Genomic DNA, 19,304 nt, shown 5'->3' with positions numbered 1-19,304 from the left:
AACAATTTTCACAGCCCCATATTACAGTGGGTGGTGGGAGGCATAGGGCCAGGTAAGACCACAGCAAGTTCTACAGAGGGAAGAAGTTGCTCCTAGAAATACAGACGACACTTAGGATAAAAGGAGTGGAAGACTGGTGGAAGAGACTAACCAGGTTGTCATGTATGAGGAGAGGGGTCACCGTAAAGGGTGACCCTGACAGCTTGGTCTTGAATCCAGATAGGCCGATACTGAGAAGGCAGTCTGATATGATAAGATCCTTGAACCATGAAATTGACTTAGAATCAGACTGGAATCATTTTTTTGTCAAGATTTAACCCAGAGAAGTAAATAACTAAAGCTGGAAGGTTATAGGGGAAGGTACTTTATGTATATGAGCCTGGTGACAAGAACTCTTCATGAAAGACAGCTAGCACCACAGCTTAAATTAAAAAAAAATGTGTCATCATCCTTAAGCAGTCATGCAAAGGGTTTCAACTCAACATGTCAGTTTCTGAGTAATGCATCTTGATCAGTGTTACCCCTTTCACCATTCTGCCCCCATCTCGCCAGACTGCCTGTAGAATCCCAGTCTTCCCTAAAGCTACCAGTCTTTCAAGGAAATAGTTTTGCAAGGACATCCATCCCATGCTGTCTAATTACCTTGGGCAGATTCCACCCTATTTATCAACCCATGTTGCCAAAGTTTTGTTTAAAATGTACTTATGTAATCCTCATTTCACCTTTAAGACCTTCTTCTCCTCTTATTCTCTTCAAATATACTTAGGGCTTACAATGGCATGTATATTCCCATCACAGGCCTCTGATGTTCCCAGCTAAGTGCAATCAATCTTTAGAGAAACGTTGTGTGATAAATCACTGACCAGTTCACCAGAGGCATCAGCAGCAGCCATCATTTCACCAGCACCAGCCCTGAGAGGATAGGAGTATACCATTTTGTGCCTCTTGACTCTGAGGCTCTGGGACCATGACCAGAACCTGGTGGTTCTTTCTGTTCCTCCTTACCCTTCTTGTGGCCATGGGAGTCAGCATAGACCCAGCCAAGAATAAGATGAAGGTGTTGAGGCCATTCACATTTGTCAATGTTTCAAATGCTAACGTGAAGCAATGTGTATGGTTTGCAATGCAAGACTACAATGAAGAGAGTGAGGATGAATTCATCTTTATGGTGGTCAAGATAGCCCGTGCCCAGATGCAGGTAAAGATCTTCTCTCTAAATGGGACATTGACATGTGGTTGCATAGGTAGAACTGAGAATGAAAGAACGGACCTGTGAGAAACAGGTTGCTATGGCACATAAGTGTGCATACATACTACAGAGTAACAACAGCAGTGCACACCTAGTATGGTCCATTGTTCTAAGTAGTCTGCATAAATCAATTCATTTAACTGCAAACTTTGCAAAGTGTTTATGCTTTTTCTAAGGTTGGGAAAACATCAAGGAGAAAAATCAAGCACCATGAATATTTTGTAATAATGCTGCCCAGGCCACAGTTGAACCTGGTCTTCAAAGCATGGAAGGTGGAGTTAGAAAGAGGCATGTGGCACTGCTGAACTTGTGACTCAGTAGTGCCCTCTCCACTGTTCTTTACCTTTTCTTTTTCTCTTTTTGTCAGTCATGGGGCTTGAACTCAGGGCCTAGGCACTGTCCCTGAGTTTTTGTGCTCAAGGCTAGCATTCTAGCCATAGCTCTACTTCCTGTTCTTTAACTTTTCAACCCAACATTTATATAATGGATGTGGAGGCACATTGATTTCATTTATAAAAGTGTGTCACATCACATGGCCATGAGTCGCTTAACTCTGTCTGGCAGGTATTATTTATATAAATTCTGATATAAATTCTGTTGGAGATGAGTGCTTCTTGGAATTTTCAATATGCTAGTCACTGCTCTGAGATTCAGCCAAAGGCCCTCACGGTTGGACTGAAGCTAACTGCAAATAGCAATCGCAGCTGGGTGATGTGGTTAGTAATTATACCATGAAACTTGGAGGAGGATGGGGTTGAAGAGGTATTCAATGGATAGGTCACTATTAGCAGAACTCACATCCCCGTGCCTTGCACTTCCAAGATATGATGTTGGCAATATAGAATCCTTCATTGATTGGGAGCTCTTCACAATCCATCTCTGAATGTGGCTTCATAGTGGTTCTTTGAGATAAAGGAAATGACCTTGTCATGTTCCCAGCCTCTTTCACACTTTATTTCCTTTAGTACTCAAATAGTAATTCAGGAAGTTTCTCATGAGCCACTTTTGGAATAGTTGCTGTAGATAGGCTGGTGAGAATGAAAAAAAGGATCAAAGTCTTAGAGGAGCCAGAAGTACAGTTAGTTGAAAGGAAAACTCCTAAAAATCCCCTTAAATCAGGACTTGGAGATATGTTGTCTGTTCTAGTGGCATTGAATATGGGGATGCTGAATGTCAGGGCAAAGCTTTCTTAGACAATGTTTCTCAACTGGAGAGAGAACATGTAAATGTCCTACTGCAGGGCTATACTATTACTAACAAAATGAGGCCCTTGGGTGGGACTTAGGTCTCAGTAGGTATTAAAGACTTTCAGTGTGATCATGGTACATAATCATTGCTGAAACACACCACTTTATGAGTGATATTTAAAGACCTTAAGGCAGAGCAGGAGTAACGTGTGAAGTGGTGAGAGGCATTTTATTTTGGATTACTCCAGAAATAGATCCTACTGGTAGAATTCAAAGGCAAGTAGTTTATTTGGAAGACCATATCAGGAAGTACCAAAAAGACAGAGGAAAAGGAAGACTGGATCAGGAGAAGGGCCAATGCAAGTTCAGTAAGTGAAAAAGTAACCACCATGGGTGTCTGGCTCTGTCTTCCCAGAGACCGCAGAGATGGATAAAGATGTACAAAAACCAGCTAGGCCAGGCACCAGTGGCTCACATCTGTAATCCTAGCTACTCAGGAGGCTAAGATCTGAAGATCACAGATTGAAACCAGCCTGGGCAGGAAAGTCCATAAGACGTCTCCAATTAACCACCAAAAAACTGGAAGTGGAACTGTGGTTCAAGTGATAGAGAACTTTGAGCAAAAGAGCTCAGGGACACAGGGACTGAGCTCAAGCCCCAAGATCATCATTGTTAGAGTAGATTAGACTTTGCCAGAAAACCATGCAGATATCCAGGTACAAAGAACATAGAAAGGTTTATTGTTAGTAAAGTGACCAGCAAGAACCTTTTTCTTCTCACAAGAGAGAAGTGCTGGCTATTGTTTGAGGTGACTTATATAACCTACTGAGGCTAGGAGGGGCTAGAAGGGGCTAGGAGGTAGAGATCTTGGTGTGGACGTGAGGCCAGGAGCTCTGCCATGACAGACTAGGATTTATGGCTGCTACCCAAGTAGTAGATAAGGGGTCTTGTAACTGCCTAGACCTGAAGGTCACTCTAAAAGGGCTCTTGCTGCCTTATCTGGTGGTAGCTGCCCCAGAGGAGTACCATCTCAAGGTAAAGGGGGGGGGTTGAAGGCTGATTATTTACTGCCTTTACTACATGGGCCTAGTGTTGCCAAGGAAAGAAGCATGCTAAGCTATGGAAAGGGAGTTTATTGGGTTAATAAGCACCAAAATAAAGAAAACAAAACAAAAGCTTACCTAGGAGTTAGGCTACCTTACAGTTGAGGAAGCTGAGTTGTTTATTTACCTACTCCCATCTGTCATGGATTGGGAGTGGCTCTGGACCCTTAGATTCTGTTGAGGGGAGAGACCCTAGGAGCTGGTGTGGGTTTGGAAACAATGTGGGAAATGGGGTAGGGCCCACAGTATCAGCTACAGTAGGGAAACAGGGAGGATTGGAGAGTACAAGGATGAGAAAAAGCAGTCGGACATCCTCGAGTACTCTTACGAGGCTCTGCTGTGGCTGGCTGCAGATAAGGGAAGAGACTATACGATGGTGAACCTTGTGAAGCATGGCCAAGATTTTTTTTTTAAATTTATTTTTTAAGAACACTAAAATGTCAGAAAAATATTAGGTCAGAGAGTGCGTGGGCTTCCTGTAGAGACCACTATGCTCACTCACTGTCACAGGGCAGAATGTAAACCCTGGAATTTGGATTCAAGCTAGAATTAGGTTTTACCTTCAAGAGGCCCCTGTGTGTATCTCCAGGAATTGAGTAACTCCAGGAATTGAGTAATGGTTATTATTCTTCTCATAAAGATATGTCTGGGCTGGGAGAAGAGGACAGAGAGACAGAATGAGAGGAATTTTGTGTTTGTCAAAACTTATAAAATTTAAAATGGAATAGTGTGTGTGTGTGTGTGTGTGTGTGTGTGTGTGTGTGTGTGTGTGTATGTGTGTGTGTGTTGGTACTGGAGCTTGAACTCAGAGTCTGGGTGCTGTCTCTTTAGCTCTTTTGCTTAAGGCCAGTGATCTACCACTTGAGTCATAGCTCCATTTCTGGCTTTTTGCTGGTAACTTGGAGATAAGGGTTATATAGACTTTTCCTTCTTCAACTGTGATCCATAGATCTCAACCTCCTGAGTAGGATTACAGGTGTAAATCAACAGCACCCAGCCAAATAAAACATTTTTGAATAAAATTTCACCACGGCTAATCCACAGATCACAGATCGCCTGGAATACCTAATTGATGTCAGAATTGCTCGCAGCGATTGTAGAAAACCCTTAAACAATAATAAAATCTGTGCTATTGAAGAGAAGGCCAGCCGAGAAAAGGTAAGTGGCAGATGAGTCATCTATAACAGGCCTGGTGGCTCCCAGCCTCATGTGGGTTAATGAAGGTCTCTGGGTGAATTGGAAAACCTGAGGATGCCCAGATGCCGTTGGAGATCAAGTTGGCTCCCAGTACTCAGCCCCAGATGTTGTGGCTTGTAGAGAAGATAGGGCTTTGATTGTGGACTTTTCCTGTCCCTCCTCCAGGAGCAAGGTGCTGTCAATACCACACCTATCTCAAGCTTCTGGACTTTTGATGCAAGAATGCTGACCTATGATCTCTGAAAGTCTCTCCTCTTGGACCCAGACTAAACACTCAGCTGTTGTGGAGCCAAGTTGCTCAAGCCTGTGTAGGGAAAAAGTCCATTTATTTACTCCTCTATTCTTACAAACTTACTGAGCACCAGTTGCAGGTCAAAGCAGGTATTTGAAATTAGGCAGTATCTAGAACCAGATGGTCTCTTTCCTTTTGCTCAGAGCCCATCTCAGCGTTGGATAATTGCATGCAAGGAAACAGGGTTATTTATCTGACTCCCATCTATCATTGGCTGAATGCTACTCCAAGAGCCCTTGGCTTACACCTTCCTTGGCTGAGTTAGCTCTTGCTGAGCTGAGCGAAGGTTAGTATGAATGTCAGGGAACTAGCCAGCCAAAGGCTTATTTGGTCTAGACACCTTTAGTCTTAAACCTGTGCACTGTTTTATTTGGCAATACAGAGTCAACTCAGGACCTCAGACTTCCTAGATAAATATTCTACTGCTTGAATCATGCACCCAATCCTTTTTGCTTTTTAGTTTTTTTTTTTCTCATATAGAGTCTCGCTTTTTCCTGAGGGCAGCCTAGCACCAGAATCTTCCTACTTACCCCTCCTTTGTAGCTAGAATTACAGGCATAAACTATCTTACCTGGCCCTAAGCCTATACATCTTGACCTCAGAGTTGGAGTAAAGCCCAGGCTGTTCATTCCTGAGCTTAAAATTGAGGAAGTAAATCCCCAACTGGACAAGTTTGCCCAACAGATGTATATTGGGTAATTTTCATGTCACCAATTAGTATTAATTAAAATAACAGATTCCCTAACATCAAACTGTAACATCAACTTACTTTGTCTGATTTTGTGGTGTAGTGGTTTTACAACCATTTGTTAGTGGTTTTTATTCGCATTACCTGTACAGGTTTGCGAAAGTTGGGACAAGTACATAGTAACCTCCATGTGGAGTTTGCCTGGTGAATCTTTAGCTTTGGTCTTTTCTGGATGAAGACACCAAATACATGAGGATGGTATGAGGTTTGGGGGACATTTCCTGGTTGCTTTGTCCCAGGCAGCTTTGTTCAACTTGGTTCTGATGTATATGTATGTGTTCCCATCCCCTTCATGACAAACTTCCAGATGCCTCTCAGTGCTCTAGGACATGCTTCTTAAAAGATGGAAGAATGGGTCAGGTGCCGGTGGCTCATGCCCATAATCCTAGCTACTCAGGAGACTGAGATCTGAAGATCACAGTTCAAAGCCAGCCTGGGAAGGAAAGTTTGTGAGACTCTTATCTCCAATAAACCACCAGAAAACTGGAAATTGGTGCTGTGGCTGAAGTGGTAGAGTGCTCACCTTGAGCTGAAGAGCTCAGGGGTAGCGGCCAGGCCAAGAGTTCAAGCCCCAAGACCAATCCCTACCCCCACCCCCAAAATGGAAGAAAGGCCTCTTTATTTTACTAGATAAGTTGTGGTTATACTTTGTTTCTCCATTACATTTAGTTCCTGAATTTTGCTAGTCTGATGCAGGAAGATGAGTTCTTTCCTTCTCCCTCCTCCCCCACAGACTGAATTAATCAAAAACTGAGTTTGCCTTAAAAAATATTGATTTGGCCCCTTCATTTTTCTATGCCTCTCCCCTTGCTCCCCCTCTCTTGCATATACCCAATTCCTGACACCAACTTTGTTGGGCTTTAGCTTCATCTTTCTAAAGAATTATACTGTTTGTGCTCTTCCTAGAGTCTATTATACTTCAGTTAATTCATTTCTAACCATTTGGATACCACTCAGTGTGTTTACTTCTAGATTTTTATAGGCACGTTCTAGGTACCCACAAGGGAGGAGGGGTAGAAGAATGATCAGGGGAAAGGAGTAGAATGTAGGCAAGCATGCATTGTATATACATTGAGAAGAATAAGGATAGGGGTGGGTCTAAGGGGGGATGGAGGTATTAAAGGGATGACAGAGATCAAGATGCACTGTATACATAAGTTGCTTTTTTGAATGGCAAAAATTCAGTACATAAAAATTAAGAAACCTAACCTAAAAATTAAGAAAGGTGAGGGAAGGGTTGGGATGGATGGGTGAGAATGTTTGGGGTAATGTTGATCAAGAGATCCTATATTCATAAACTGCTCTGTAGAATGGCAACTCTTATAGAATTGCCTAAAGAAAAAATATTAAAAATATTGATTTGATATTTTATATTGTATATGTCAAATAAATAGTAAGCAGCAGGGACCACCAAAGAGATAATAAACTGCAGGGACCAAACTACTTATTTCTGCCTCCTCTGCCTCTTATCTCCTATATGTGACTCTGATTCTCACGGTCAGGAATACAGTTGTCAGTCTGCCCATCCACCCTCCTATCATCCATCCATCCATTCATCCATGTGCCCGGGCCTCCATCTATTACATCCATAGAATATTTAGTCATTTCCATAGGATTTTTAAAGGGATAGAACCCTTTGGTACAAAAGGTATGTTAGGCTCTAGAATCTTCTAATTTATTCTTATCCTGATTGGTTAGAACAAATGGATATATTTAATCATTAAGACAACATATATTAGTCTAGGTTTAATAGAGAAATGCTTTCTTTCCATTGTAGGCAATATGAAAAAGAATTAAGCCAAGTTTATGTGTGACTTAACTATCAGAATGTTAGGAGTGCTAACACTTGTTGTCTACCTGTGGTCAATATGGACCAGAGCTACCTCTGTAGAATTGCTGGCCATTGGTGATCCTTAGCCTCCAGCTCTTCAGATTCTTGGGGGCAGTCCCTCGTGGGTAGAGACCCATCTAACCCTAAGCAGACACCAAACAACAAGATATTTGTTTCTCCTTTTTGTTTTAGCATACTACTAACTTACATTGTTACTATCTTTTTCAGACAATACATTGCACCTTTTTGGTAGGAGCACTTCCCTGGAATGGAGAATTCAATGTGTTGAGCAAACAGTGTTTTGATGCCTAATTGTGTCTTGGAGACCCATCTACCACTGATCAACCTTTCTCTGTGATAAAAAGCATCTGCAGACATAAGAGTATGACCAACGTGTTTTCCTCATGCATGCCTTTCTGCCTACTGTTCAACTGTTTTATTTTCATAGTATGTGGGGACAAAAGATAAGGTCTTCCCTGGCAAAAACTCACCCTAGGAATAAGTTTGTAACTGAAAATAAAGAATAGGGTGAGGGCTGTTTCCATTTCCCCATGGCAGATGGAAAGTGGAATATATTTAGATTGTATAATAGTCCCTTACAATGGGTGCTAACAGATTTCCTCCCAATGCTTCCTTGGCCCTGATGTTTCTTTATGAGAGTTCTGATTGGACATGTCACCTGACTTGGAAGGAATTTTTACTTCTTCTGTGAATGGGAACAAGGGTCACTGAGCATGTAGTCAGTCACTTTTAAAAACATGTTTTTGGTCTTTTGTCAGTGTCTGTTTTATTTCATTAGAGTAAATGTGTTCTTGATGTAAATGCAAACATTTTTTCTGACTAATCATAGTTATAGACTATACAGTATAATTCAATAATAAAGGAGTAATTAACCTCTAACCCCCCCAAAATAATGGTCATAAAGCAAGAAGGTGATGGTAAAAATGTCAGGAGAGTGACTGAATTATCATTGTGTTCCTCTGTGTGTGTGTGTGTATGTGTATGTTGTGTGTGTGTATGTGTGTGTGTACATGTGTGAGAGAATGACTTAGAAGAGGGAGAAGAAGTATGCAAACAGGGACGATAGCAAGAAACAATTCTTTTTCAAAAAGCAATTGACCATAAATGTGTTTAATGAGAATTTACTTAATTATTGAAAATTTATTTAATGAGTAGAGAGATTCAGTTCTGCAACATGCAAAGATTCTGGAGATGGGTTGTATAATAATGTATTATAATTGATATATTTGAACTTTACCTTTAAAATGGTTAAAATGGCAAATGTATTGCACCACAATTTATAAAAGGCACGTTCACACACACACACACACACACACACACACACACACACACACACATACATGCATATTTTTTTTTGTGGGGCTTGAACTCTGAGTTAGCTCAAGGCTAACACTCTACCACTTGAGTCACAGTGCCACTTCTGGTTTTCTGGTGTTTCACTAACGCTCCTGCCTGGGCTAGCTTTGAACCACAATCCTCAGAACTTAGCCTTCTGAGTAGCTAGGATTAAAGTTGTGAGCCTCTGGTGCCCTAGGGGCTTATTTTTAAATTATTTTTACTTTTTTGTGTTGGGACTCCAGTTTAGGGCTTCATGAGATGTCTCTCTTTTAAGCATAGTGTTGGGGATGATTCAGTGGGGCAAGTGTGTTTCAAATGTACACACACAAGCCACGTTTTACTTTCTGGCTTGTTAGGCAATGAAGGTTTTACTCTTTCTGCCCTAGGAAAAAAACAAGGTCACAAAACTCAAAGGCATAGGGCTTTGTCCTCTTAACTTAGCCCATTACCTGGGTGAGTATCAGGACTTCCTGCCTCTGAGTGGCTGGGTTGAGTTAGAGGCAATAGATGGGTCTGGGCTTTCTCTTTCTGTGTACTTGGTGCATATAGACATATCAGATACATTTGTCATGTCTAGGATCTAGGAACAGAAAGTCATTAGAACCTGGAGACATATGGCAACTCCTGTAGGTGTGACCCCCAAGTTCAATGTATGGCTCTCTAGTTACTGTTTTTGCTTGATGGAAATTGGACAGGACCAGTTATAACAGGGCTAAACTCAGGTAGAACCCACTGCTCATGAAAGGGGCGATTCTGTTCCTAGCCTTCTGCTATGTTTTATGTATCTTGGTCTCTGTGACTTTGCAATAAAAGAGATTGCTAACCTGACATTTGGAAAATGACAAAGAAAAATCTGTGCTTTTTTTCCCATTCTGTGGCTTGAACTCTGGGCCTGGGTGCTGTCCCTGGGCTCCATTTTTGCTCCAGGCTAGCACTCTACCACTTGAGGCACCACTTCCAACTTTTTCTGTGATTAATTGGAGATGAGAGTCTCACAGTTTCCTGCCTAGGCTGGCTTTGAACCACAATCCTCAGATCTCAGTCTCCCAAGTAGCTGGGATTACAGGCGTGAGCCACCAGCGCTTGGCTAGCATGTGCTTTTAAAGCCATGTTGTTTTCTTATTTGAATATGTTTTACTCTTTCTGTAGCCCATCTGTCTTCTGCTGGTGATGGGCCCATGTGCAGCCTCAAGAAAGAAGGCAAGCAACTTTCAATCCTGAATAACAGCCCTCCACGGATTTGTAGATCTGGCTCCCACCCCTGCCAATCTCCTCTTCCTCTTCCCATGAGGCTTGCCACCTTCCTCTGCCCTTAAACCATGATCCAGTCACAAAGGAAGAATCTCCACCCTAGAGACAAAATGTCCTTTGCAGAGACCTTTAAACTACATATGTACATACACATCAGTCCCTAATTCTAGGGAAATAGGGCCATTCAAAAGTAACTGTGGTTTCCCACCTTCTCTTGTAGCCACAGTAGGCCCTAAGCCACAGGAATCTGGGTAAAATGGGTAACAGAGGGAGCTTGCAACAGGACATGCACAGAAGAGCCACAGCCAGAGTTGTTACTCTTGGCAATAGGACTGGCTTGTGCCATAAAAGGCAGAGGGGCTGAAGAGTGGAGGGAAGCAGGTATGGCATCTTTTCAGGCAACAATGTCCACTGCTGCAGAGTAGTCCTGGTTAATGACTGTCTTTCTCCGCCATGTTGGAGCACATGGCAAGTAAGTTTCAGATCTTGGCTGGCACTGGAAATCAAGTTAGTGACTGGGCAGTGAGGTTCAAAGCAGAGGGAAGTTCTGTGGGATCTCTGAGTATCTAGGCCTTACACCCTCCCAACTCCACTCAAAGACAAAGGATACAACCACTGGCTCACAGATATGAGATTTTTTATCTCAACTCTGCCATTTTCTGGTTTCAAGATCTTTCCTAACTCAATCTCTAGTCGCACTCCAGTATCTGAATGAACACCACCCCTTGCTTACTTCTGACATAGCAACCAGGGTTCAGGAATTGGTAGTAGTATGAGCTGAGCTGCTTCAGTATCCTTTGCTTGCTTAGGGCTATTGGTGCTTGGAGACTTGCATTTGGAGTCAGACCAGAGTGCTGGGGATGGATGACAGAGGTGGGGAGGAATAGAGTTCTGGCTGGTGCTACCTCCTCCCCCTGTTTCAGCTCTTTGGAATAGACCTTGTCCCTCAAAAGAGTTGAAACATATTACTCCTATGGCCATATTTTTGTTTCTAAGCTGACACTGATCCAACTTTCAACTAGGCCAAGGACAAAGAGACTGCACATTTTTGGTTCAAAGAATAGAGGTTTCTCAGATGGGGAGGATGGGGTGGTATCAAGTTGGCAGCCCCCAGGTTCCGTCTCAACACAACAGAGCACGCAGCCTTCCAACAGTGGTACCCTGAGTGTGAATCTGGGGCCAGCATCATGAAAGCCCTCACTGGAGAGTTCTTGTCTTCCTGGCCTTTGTTCCCTATCTCACACTGAAGTGATCCCTCCCTCACCTCCCCACCTGATTTTTATTTTACTTTTTGTTGGGCTTGAACTCAGGGCCTGGGCACTGTTCCTGAGCTCTTTTGTTCAAGGTTAGTGCTCTACCACTTTGAGCCACAGCACCGCTTTCTGGTTTTCTGGTGGTTCATTGGAGACAAGAGTCTCACAGACTTTCCTGCCTGGGCTGGCTTTGAAGCGTGATCCTCAGATCTCAGTCTCCCATATAGCTAGGATTACAGGCCCCATGCTTATTTTTTTACCTAGTGAGCTTAGCCAAACATGTATGGAGAACAGTTTTGTTCTGCTTTCCAGCTCTATTTGCTTCTTCTGGCCCCAAACCTCAAGTAACCCTGCAGAAATCAGTGTGTCTGGGTGCCTGTTGAACTCACTGGAGTCCCTCCGCAGTGCCTCACTTTTTTTGGTGGAAAAAGAGGAAGAGTGGGGTCCTATCCACTGCAAAAGTGAGGAACTTGATCCTGTGGGGGGAACTTGCTACAACTTAAACGTTTTCAGCAAACTTCACTCCTGAGACAGGACCCAGGGCCAGGCTGCAGATCACATTCTCGAAAGTCCTGCAGGTAGGCTCTCCACACTTCCTTGTGCCAAAGGAAATCTGTGATGAAATGAGGAAAATATCTGAAGGGTTTTTCCTGATCTAGCAATCCTGGAGCCAGATTTGAAGAATCAATGAATCAAACTACAGTTATTGTGTACCATGTAAGGATATCAAGTCAGTGATGATGCCCAATGTTTTCTCTCACATGTGAAAGTTAGATCTAAATCTTAAACATGCATGAAATCTTATACGGGGTCATATGCAATATACACAAATTGACTAAAGTATGGTATGTGCAGGGGAGGATTCTACCTGTGTAGCTTCTTTGAACAACTAATTGTTTAACAAAATGAATACAAGGAAGTGGAAATGTGTTGTCGGGAGAAGGGGACAGGTTAAGAGGAGAGAGGGAAAATGAATGGAGAGAAGAAGGGTGGGAAAATACAGTCATGATACTCAAAGTACATATATGAAAAATGGAAAGGGTCAGGTGGGGTTGGGAGAGAAGGGAGAATAGTGAAAAGGAGTGACATCAAGATACGCTGTACTAAAAAACTGACATATTGAAATGCTTTTGTACAACTACTTATTAAAAAATGATGGTGCTTATATCGAATGGATCTCATTAGATTTATAATGGAGTTGAACAATTCCTACCATCTAATGATGCTACTGCTATCCTAACTTTGTAGTTTCTCTTTTTTTTTTATTGATTCTGGTTCAAAAAATGTGCTGTTGGTGTTAAATGTATAATGTCTAAGCTGGGCTCTGGTGACTAACCTATAATCATAGTTACTCAGGAGGCTGAGTATCTGAGGATTAAAGTTTGGAGCCAGTCAGGGAAGGAAAGCCCATGAGATTCGTATCTTCAATTAACCATCAAAAAGGTAGTAGAGCTGTGGCTCAGTGGTAGAGCACTAACCTTGAGTGAAGAGAGCTAAGAGGCAGCATATGGGGCCAGAGTTGAAGCCCAATGTTTTAAGCTTCTAAAAGTAGGAGACTTTCTAGCCAGCCAAGCATTTAAACAGAGAAAGAGGGAAGAAGGAAGTTCTAATATGTGAACTAAATCATCACTATCCACTTGCAGGCTCTCAGTACCCTCTATACATCCTCAGAAATGGAACTGAGAGGTAAGGAGGGGTGGACACTGATTTTTGTCATCTATGGCTTCCTACATCTGATTTTCACAATGGAAATTTGGACCTTTACTTTTTTGTGCTGGTACTGGAGCTTGAACTCAGGGCCTGGGTAATGTCCCTTATTTTTCCATTCAAGACCACTTGAGCCACAGCTCTGTTTCTGGCTTTTGGGTTGTTAATTAAGGATAAGAGTCTCATAGGCTTTTCTGTCTGAGCCTCAGGTCTCAGCCTCCTGAATAGCTAGGATTACAGGTGTGAGATATTCACATCCAGATTGACCTTTTCAATAAAAGCAATTTTTTATTAAGAGAGGTCCAATACTATGAACATAATTAATTTTGAGGGTGGCCTTCCTGCATAACCCTTCTCCTCAGATAAAAGCCTGTGAATGGTTCAAGACTCCCAGATTTGCTTTCTTTTGAGCTTAACAAATTATTGTCTTTGTTCCAGATACTTCTTTGATAAATCTCTCACAACCTGTTTATAACATCTATGTATAGCAGATCTCTTTTCCTTCAGGAAATGCACATATTTTAAATTTCATTTAAAATTATACATGTTTTACATAAGTCTACTACTGATAGCATACTTGAGTTGTTTCTCTCTATTAGAAACTATGTCGCATGAATTTATTTTTGCCAACTTTGTGCAGATAGCAAATATTTCTGTGGACTAAAGTCCTAGTTGCAGAACATTGTGTTGACAAAAATGTAACTTTTATATGTTTAATAGAGATTGTTAAATCAATGGCTATGAGGATTGTTGGATTCTCTCTCTCTAAAAATACATGAAGGTGATTCATAAACTTGGCCTTGAGATTCAGTTTTTTTCTGCAATGTGAAGGAGAATAACATTTTATTGATTGCTAATTTGGACTTTTGTCATTCAAAAAATTAAGCATATTTCCCCTTGTGTATTAGCAATATATCTTCTTTCTTTCTTTCTCTCTCTCTTTCTCTCCTTTTTTTCTCTTTCATTTCCCCCTCTCTTTTCTTTTCTTCCTTTGTCAGTTGTAGGGCTTGAACTCAGGGTCTGGGAACTGTCTCTGAGCTCTTTCACTAAAGGTTAGCACTCTACCACTTTGAGCCACAGCTCTACTTCTGGTTTTCTGGTGGTTAATCTGAGATAAGAGTCTCATTCACAGACTTTCCTCCCTGGGCTGTCTTCAAGCTGTGATCCTCAGATTTCAGCCTCCTTATCAGACCCACCTCTGTCTCTGTCTCTGTTTCTCTGTCTCTGTCTCTGTTTCTCTGTCTCTGTCTCTGTTTCTCTGTCTCTCTCTGTGCTGGTCCTCGTGCTTGAACTCAGAGCTTCATGTTTCATCTAGCTTTTTTTGCTTAAGGTTAGCATTATACCACTTGAAACACAGCTTCATTTCTGTTTTTTTCTTTATTGTGGTTAATTGGGCATAAAAATCTCACAGACATTTTTGCCTCGTCTGACTTTGAACTCTGATTCTTAGATCTCCATTTCCTAGAAGTATAGGCATAAGCCATTAGCCATTAGCACCTGCCTATTTCTTTTTTCTTTTATTTGTGTAGTCATTACTTTTCTCTAAGTTTTCTGTTGGACTTCTCTGTATTTAATAAATGACTTGTAAGAGCTCTTTCATATAATGGAAGTTAAAATTTCCTGTGACACATCTGTCAACTTCTTATCATTTGTCTCACTTCCAAATCTATAATAAAATAGACAGTTCATGTTGGCAAGCATATGCAGAAACTGGAACTCTCATTCATTGCTGGTGGGACTGAAAAGTGGTACAGCTACTGTGGTAAAACATCTTGTAGCCCCTCTCATGTAGTTTAACATGATCCAATAATTCCATTTCTTAAGAGAAATAAAGACATATCTATAAAAACTTGCATAGGCATGACCATAGCAATCCTACTTGTTATAATCAAAAGTAGAAACATGCCAAGGCCTATCAATTGGTAAATGAATAAGTTAAAAAGTATGCTACCAATATTTTTATTTGTATTATTTGGTGATCAGAAGGAATGAAGTAACAATTTAAGGTGCAACATAGATAAAACCTTGAAAATATACTAAGTAAAAGAAATCCAAAGCCAGGTGCCAGTAGCCTATAATCCTAGCTTCTCAAGAGGCTGAGATCTGAGGGTCACAGTTCAAAGCCAGCCCAGGCAGGAAAGTCCATGAGACTCTTACGTCCAATAAACTTCCAGAAAACTGGAAGTAGCTCTGGGGCTCAAGTGGTAGAGTGCTTGCCTTAAGCTAAAGTGCTCATGGACAGCACTCATGCCCAGAGTTCAAGCCTCATGACCACCACCACCAACAAAACAACAAAACCAGACACAGGTGATTATACATAATATGATTCCATTTACGTGATATGACCAGTATATGCACATCTCTGGGAAAAGGAAGTAGACTAGTGATTTCCTAGGGCTGAAAGGGGATGGGAAAATTGGGGAGTGATGACTTAGGACCTTAGGGTTTCTTTCAATATAATGAAAATGTTCTAACATTGAACTGTATAGCCATTGTATCGAATTGTATTGAGTAGTCCTTGAATTGTATATTCCAGTGGGAGAATCATGGGAAGAGTGAATTATATTTTAATAAAGCTATTACAAAACTTCCCTTCTTATGAGTAGTGAGCCCATTTCCAGACACTTTCTTTTTTACTTTTTTTTTGTCAGTCAAGGGGCTTGAACTCTTTTTTTTTTTAAATTTAATTTTATTTTTTTTGTGAACATACTGTACAGAGGGGTTACAATTACATGGGCAAGATAATGCATACATTTCTTATCAAGCATTGCAGCCTCCTCCTTTGTTTACCCTTCACATCCCTTCCCTACCTCCCCACTACCTCCCCATCACCCAATCCTCCCCCCCCTTGTAAAGCTTGTTTTCAACATTACCTTGTACTTCTCATTGTTGCAACAGGTCCACCTGTATCCTTAAACAACTGGTTTTTCCCCATCTCCTCCACAAGTTATACTGACATCAAATATAGTGAAAGCAGGGGTTATACTGTGGGAGAGGGACATACAAAGCAACAAAGAGATAATCTTATAAATGCGTTAGAAACAAATGCATGAAATAAAAAGCATTAAAATACATATCTAAAGGTTCATTTTCCTAACATCACATTATCTGACCTTTTCCGCTTGACTCATACATATACTAGATATTGCAAATAAGGGAAACCATGGGCCCTATATTTCTTTGGAGGGGGCTTGAACTCTTAGGCCTAGGCACTGTCCCTGAGCTCTTCAGCTCAAGGTGAGCACTCTACCACTTGAGCCACAGTGCCACTTCTGGTTTTCTGGTGGTTAATTGGAGATAAGAGGCTCATGGACTTTCCTGCTGGGGATGGCTTTCAACTGTGATCCTCAGTTCTTAGTCTCCTGAGTAGCTAGGATGACAGGCATGTGCCACTGGCACCCAGCCCACTTTTTCTTTTAGCAGAACCACCTTCTCCAGATGCCCTGTGAAGTGTGGAGTCACCATACCTGTTTACTTGTCTAGATCTTAGAGGTTCACTGTGAAAAATGTGGGTGTCTGTGATCTTTGCATGACTTCCTCTGGCCATATGTTCTGTTTTGGAGGCGGGATTTCAGGTGGGAGTGAATGCAGAAAAACAGCATGGCTAGGAAGTCAAGGCAAAGACACACCCCTCTAGAAGTTCGGCATTCCCACCATTGCCTTGAGCAGTCCCTTGTGTAGACCTCTAGGAATCACATCATTATGGCTTTGAGCAGTCTCATGCAGCAGGACCCGGGAATCAGGTCAGGGCCCCATTGCCCCTGGAAGACTTGCATCTGAGCAGTGGACTGATTGGACCCTAGAGGTGTGCACTTGGAACTAGCACCAGTCAGAAAGGCTAAAGGACAGAAGGAACATGGAAAGCTCCCACAGGCAAGGCAGAGCCTCTGTGATTGGACCTGTGGACTGCTATGGTCCACAGGCTGTCCAATGATCTTGAGAGTCACACAGCTTTCTTCTAGAGGCATCTTATAAACCTCTACACATTTACCCCAGGCCGCATCCTCTCTTGACACCCCTCCTATCTAGTGGGAGCTATCCCTAGCTTTTTCTTCAGCATTCCTCCTTCTATGTCATAGATTCATTCTCTGAGATCATAGTGACAAAAGGACCCAATACAGGTGTTGTAGGATTTTGGTATCAGGAGGTGAATCAATGGGCACAGTTGGAAAGGACTCAATGCAGGCCATTTGTCTTCAAACAACTGATGTGTGACCAAGTATATTGTCTACTATATATTGTCTACTGTAAGTAAGCTAGGAAAATTAAGAAAATTGCCTTTCTTTTTTGGCAAAGTAAAGAGATTTTTGTTCATAAGAAGGAATTAAATTCTTTGGCTGATCTTTTCCAATAATGTATGCTGTGTTTCATTTTTTGACTTTGTGGGAGATATGTGCATCCCATGTCAGTGTGTCTGTGTGTGTCTGTGTGTCTGTGCTGATGCAAAATGTATAATCAGGTTTACTATTATTTTCCATGGCCTCTGTGTTGTGTACTTAGCTTAAATATGAAATTCTTGTTTTGATCATTTAAAGGGATGAGTTTCAGGTCTGATCTTCTCTTTGGGATTTTTATCTCAACTATGATATGCTTTTTGTGCTGATCTATATTGTGTCTCGGAAGGATAAATATTAAGGTGTAAAATTCTGGGCTCTTGGGCACTCCCCCAGGTGTGGCCTCCTGAGGACTGAGGGGTACCTGTCAGAAGCACCCTCACTTGAACAGCGTAAGAGGGGCTGGCTGACCTCACAAAGGGACTGCAAGTGTGTGACTACCTGGCTATTGAGTGGAGCCAGAGGGCAAAAGGGCCCCGTAGCTCAGGCATCTCTAGATTCTCGGCCTTGAGTAGGAACATGAACTGAGTGTGCTGGTACAGAGACCAGCCAGGGACAGAGGCCAATTAATTCAAGGCTTCAAGACAAACCAAGATTCTACCTGTGACTTAAGGCCCAACAGCCAGGACTGTGAGTAAAAGATTGCTTCAGAGGTGGGTCTGTGGTGTACTTGAATATAGGGTAGCTGCTAAATAGCTTCCAGAGAAGCAATTCAGAGGTCAGGCAAGGGAAAGACATACCATTCTATGTTAGCTGGACAAATCTCTCTTTAACAGAACAGTATAAAACATGGAGCAGAAACAGGGCACTGACTTGGAGCAGTTTACCATACTAATAGTATGGGCCAAGTGGGGCCAAGGTGGAGAGATCATGTTGCTTGGACTGACCCCAGGTGACATCTGCCTCTACTGTATCAACTCCCTACTGACAGTGAGATGAAAGGGACCACAGTGGAGATCCAGTAGGCAGAAGGTGTTTGCCAATAGTAATCCCTCTGATCCATGGAGGATGTGTCCCAAGATTTCCTGTGGGTACCTACATTTTGGAGAGTATTCAAGTTTAGATATACTGTGTTATTTTTCCTACACATATACAACATGAAGTGAAATTTAAATTTAGACATGGGAAGAGATGAGCAACAATAGGTAATGATCAAATAGAACAATCCTAATATGGTATAATAGAATTATTTAAGCTTATGAATTATTTCTGGAATTTTCTATTTGATAATATTTTGGACTCCTACTATGAGTAAATGATACCAGGCAACCTACTGATAGGATGTAACTGCTGTACATATAGACTCACAGAACAGATGCATGTCTACCTGGCTCAACTCTGCACAGATAAGCCCAGATAAGGCTTCTGCACAGCAGAATAATTCATTTGCATACACAGGGCCAGGATGAGGTCACCAGAGTGTAGTCCTATTAAGATCTCATGAATATTCTAGATGTATGTATCATATTTATACTTAGTGCCTGATGGATGTCAGAGTCTCTTGGTTTTGCCTTCATGTTCTCTCTCCAACTTAGATTTAATCTACATTCCCCTTATATCTCATAAATTATTCCCATGTCTCTAAGATAGGTGTATATATATTGATACCACAAAGATTGATGAAATGATCAGCCATTTCTGATGAACACAATCTCTGGCCCCTCAAGGTCAAGAGTGGGCTGAAAAGCCCAACCCTTTAAGTCCACGGTTGGTTCCTCTGGCTACAGGCCCCATCCAGACATTATCTAGGAGCCAATGAAGAGCTTCTTCCTCAGCATGAAGCTAGATGTGGC

The 19,304-nt window shown here is 41.8% G+C and overlaps 1 protein-coding gene across 1 annotated transcript; it reads left to right on the top strand.

The window, feature by feature from the left end:
- Window positions 1-1,018: 1,018 nt before the first annotated feature.
- Window positions 1,019-7,919, top strand: Cst8 (cystatin 8 (cystatin-related epididymal specific)). The gene is made up of 3 exons (XM_013027072.1): window positions 1,019-1,198; window positions 4,584-4,697; window positions 7,836-7,919. Exons 1-3 carry the CDS (start codon window positions 1,019-1,021, stop codon window positions 7,917-7,919), a joined length of 378 nt encoding a protein of 125 aa, XP_012882526.1.
- Window positions 7,920-19,304: the final 11,385 nt, after the last annotated feature.

The sequence above is a fragment of the Dipodomys ordii genome, unplaced genomic scaffold, assembly GCF_000151885.1.
Source record: "Dipodomys ordii isolate 6190 unplaced genomic scaffold, Dord_2.0 Scaffold99, whole genome shotgun sequence".
Classification (NCBI taxonomy): Eukaryota; Metazoa; Chordata; class Mammalia; order Rodentia; family Heteromyidae; genus Dipodomys; species Dipodomys ordii.
The sequence above is the reverse complement of the archived record's forward strand: the minus strand, read 5'-3'. Positions and strand labels throughout refer to the sequence as shown.

Excerpts from the sequence above, each read along its gene's own strand:
- Cst8 (XM_013027072.1), top strand. The coding sequence starts at position 1,019 with ATGGGAGTCAGCATAGACCCAGCCAAGAATAAGATGAAGGTGTTGAGG. Across the intron at positions 1,199-4,583 it reads TAGCCCGTGCCCAGATGCAG|ATCACAGATCGCCTGGAATA; the intron begins GTAAAGATCTTC and ends GCTAATCCACAG. Across the intron at positions 4,698-7,835 it reads AGAAGGCCAGCCGAGAAAAG|ACAATACATTGCACCTTTTT; the intron begins GTAAGTGGCAGA and ends TATCTTTTTCAG.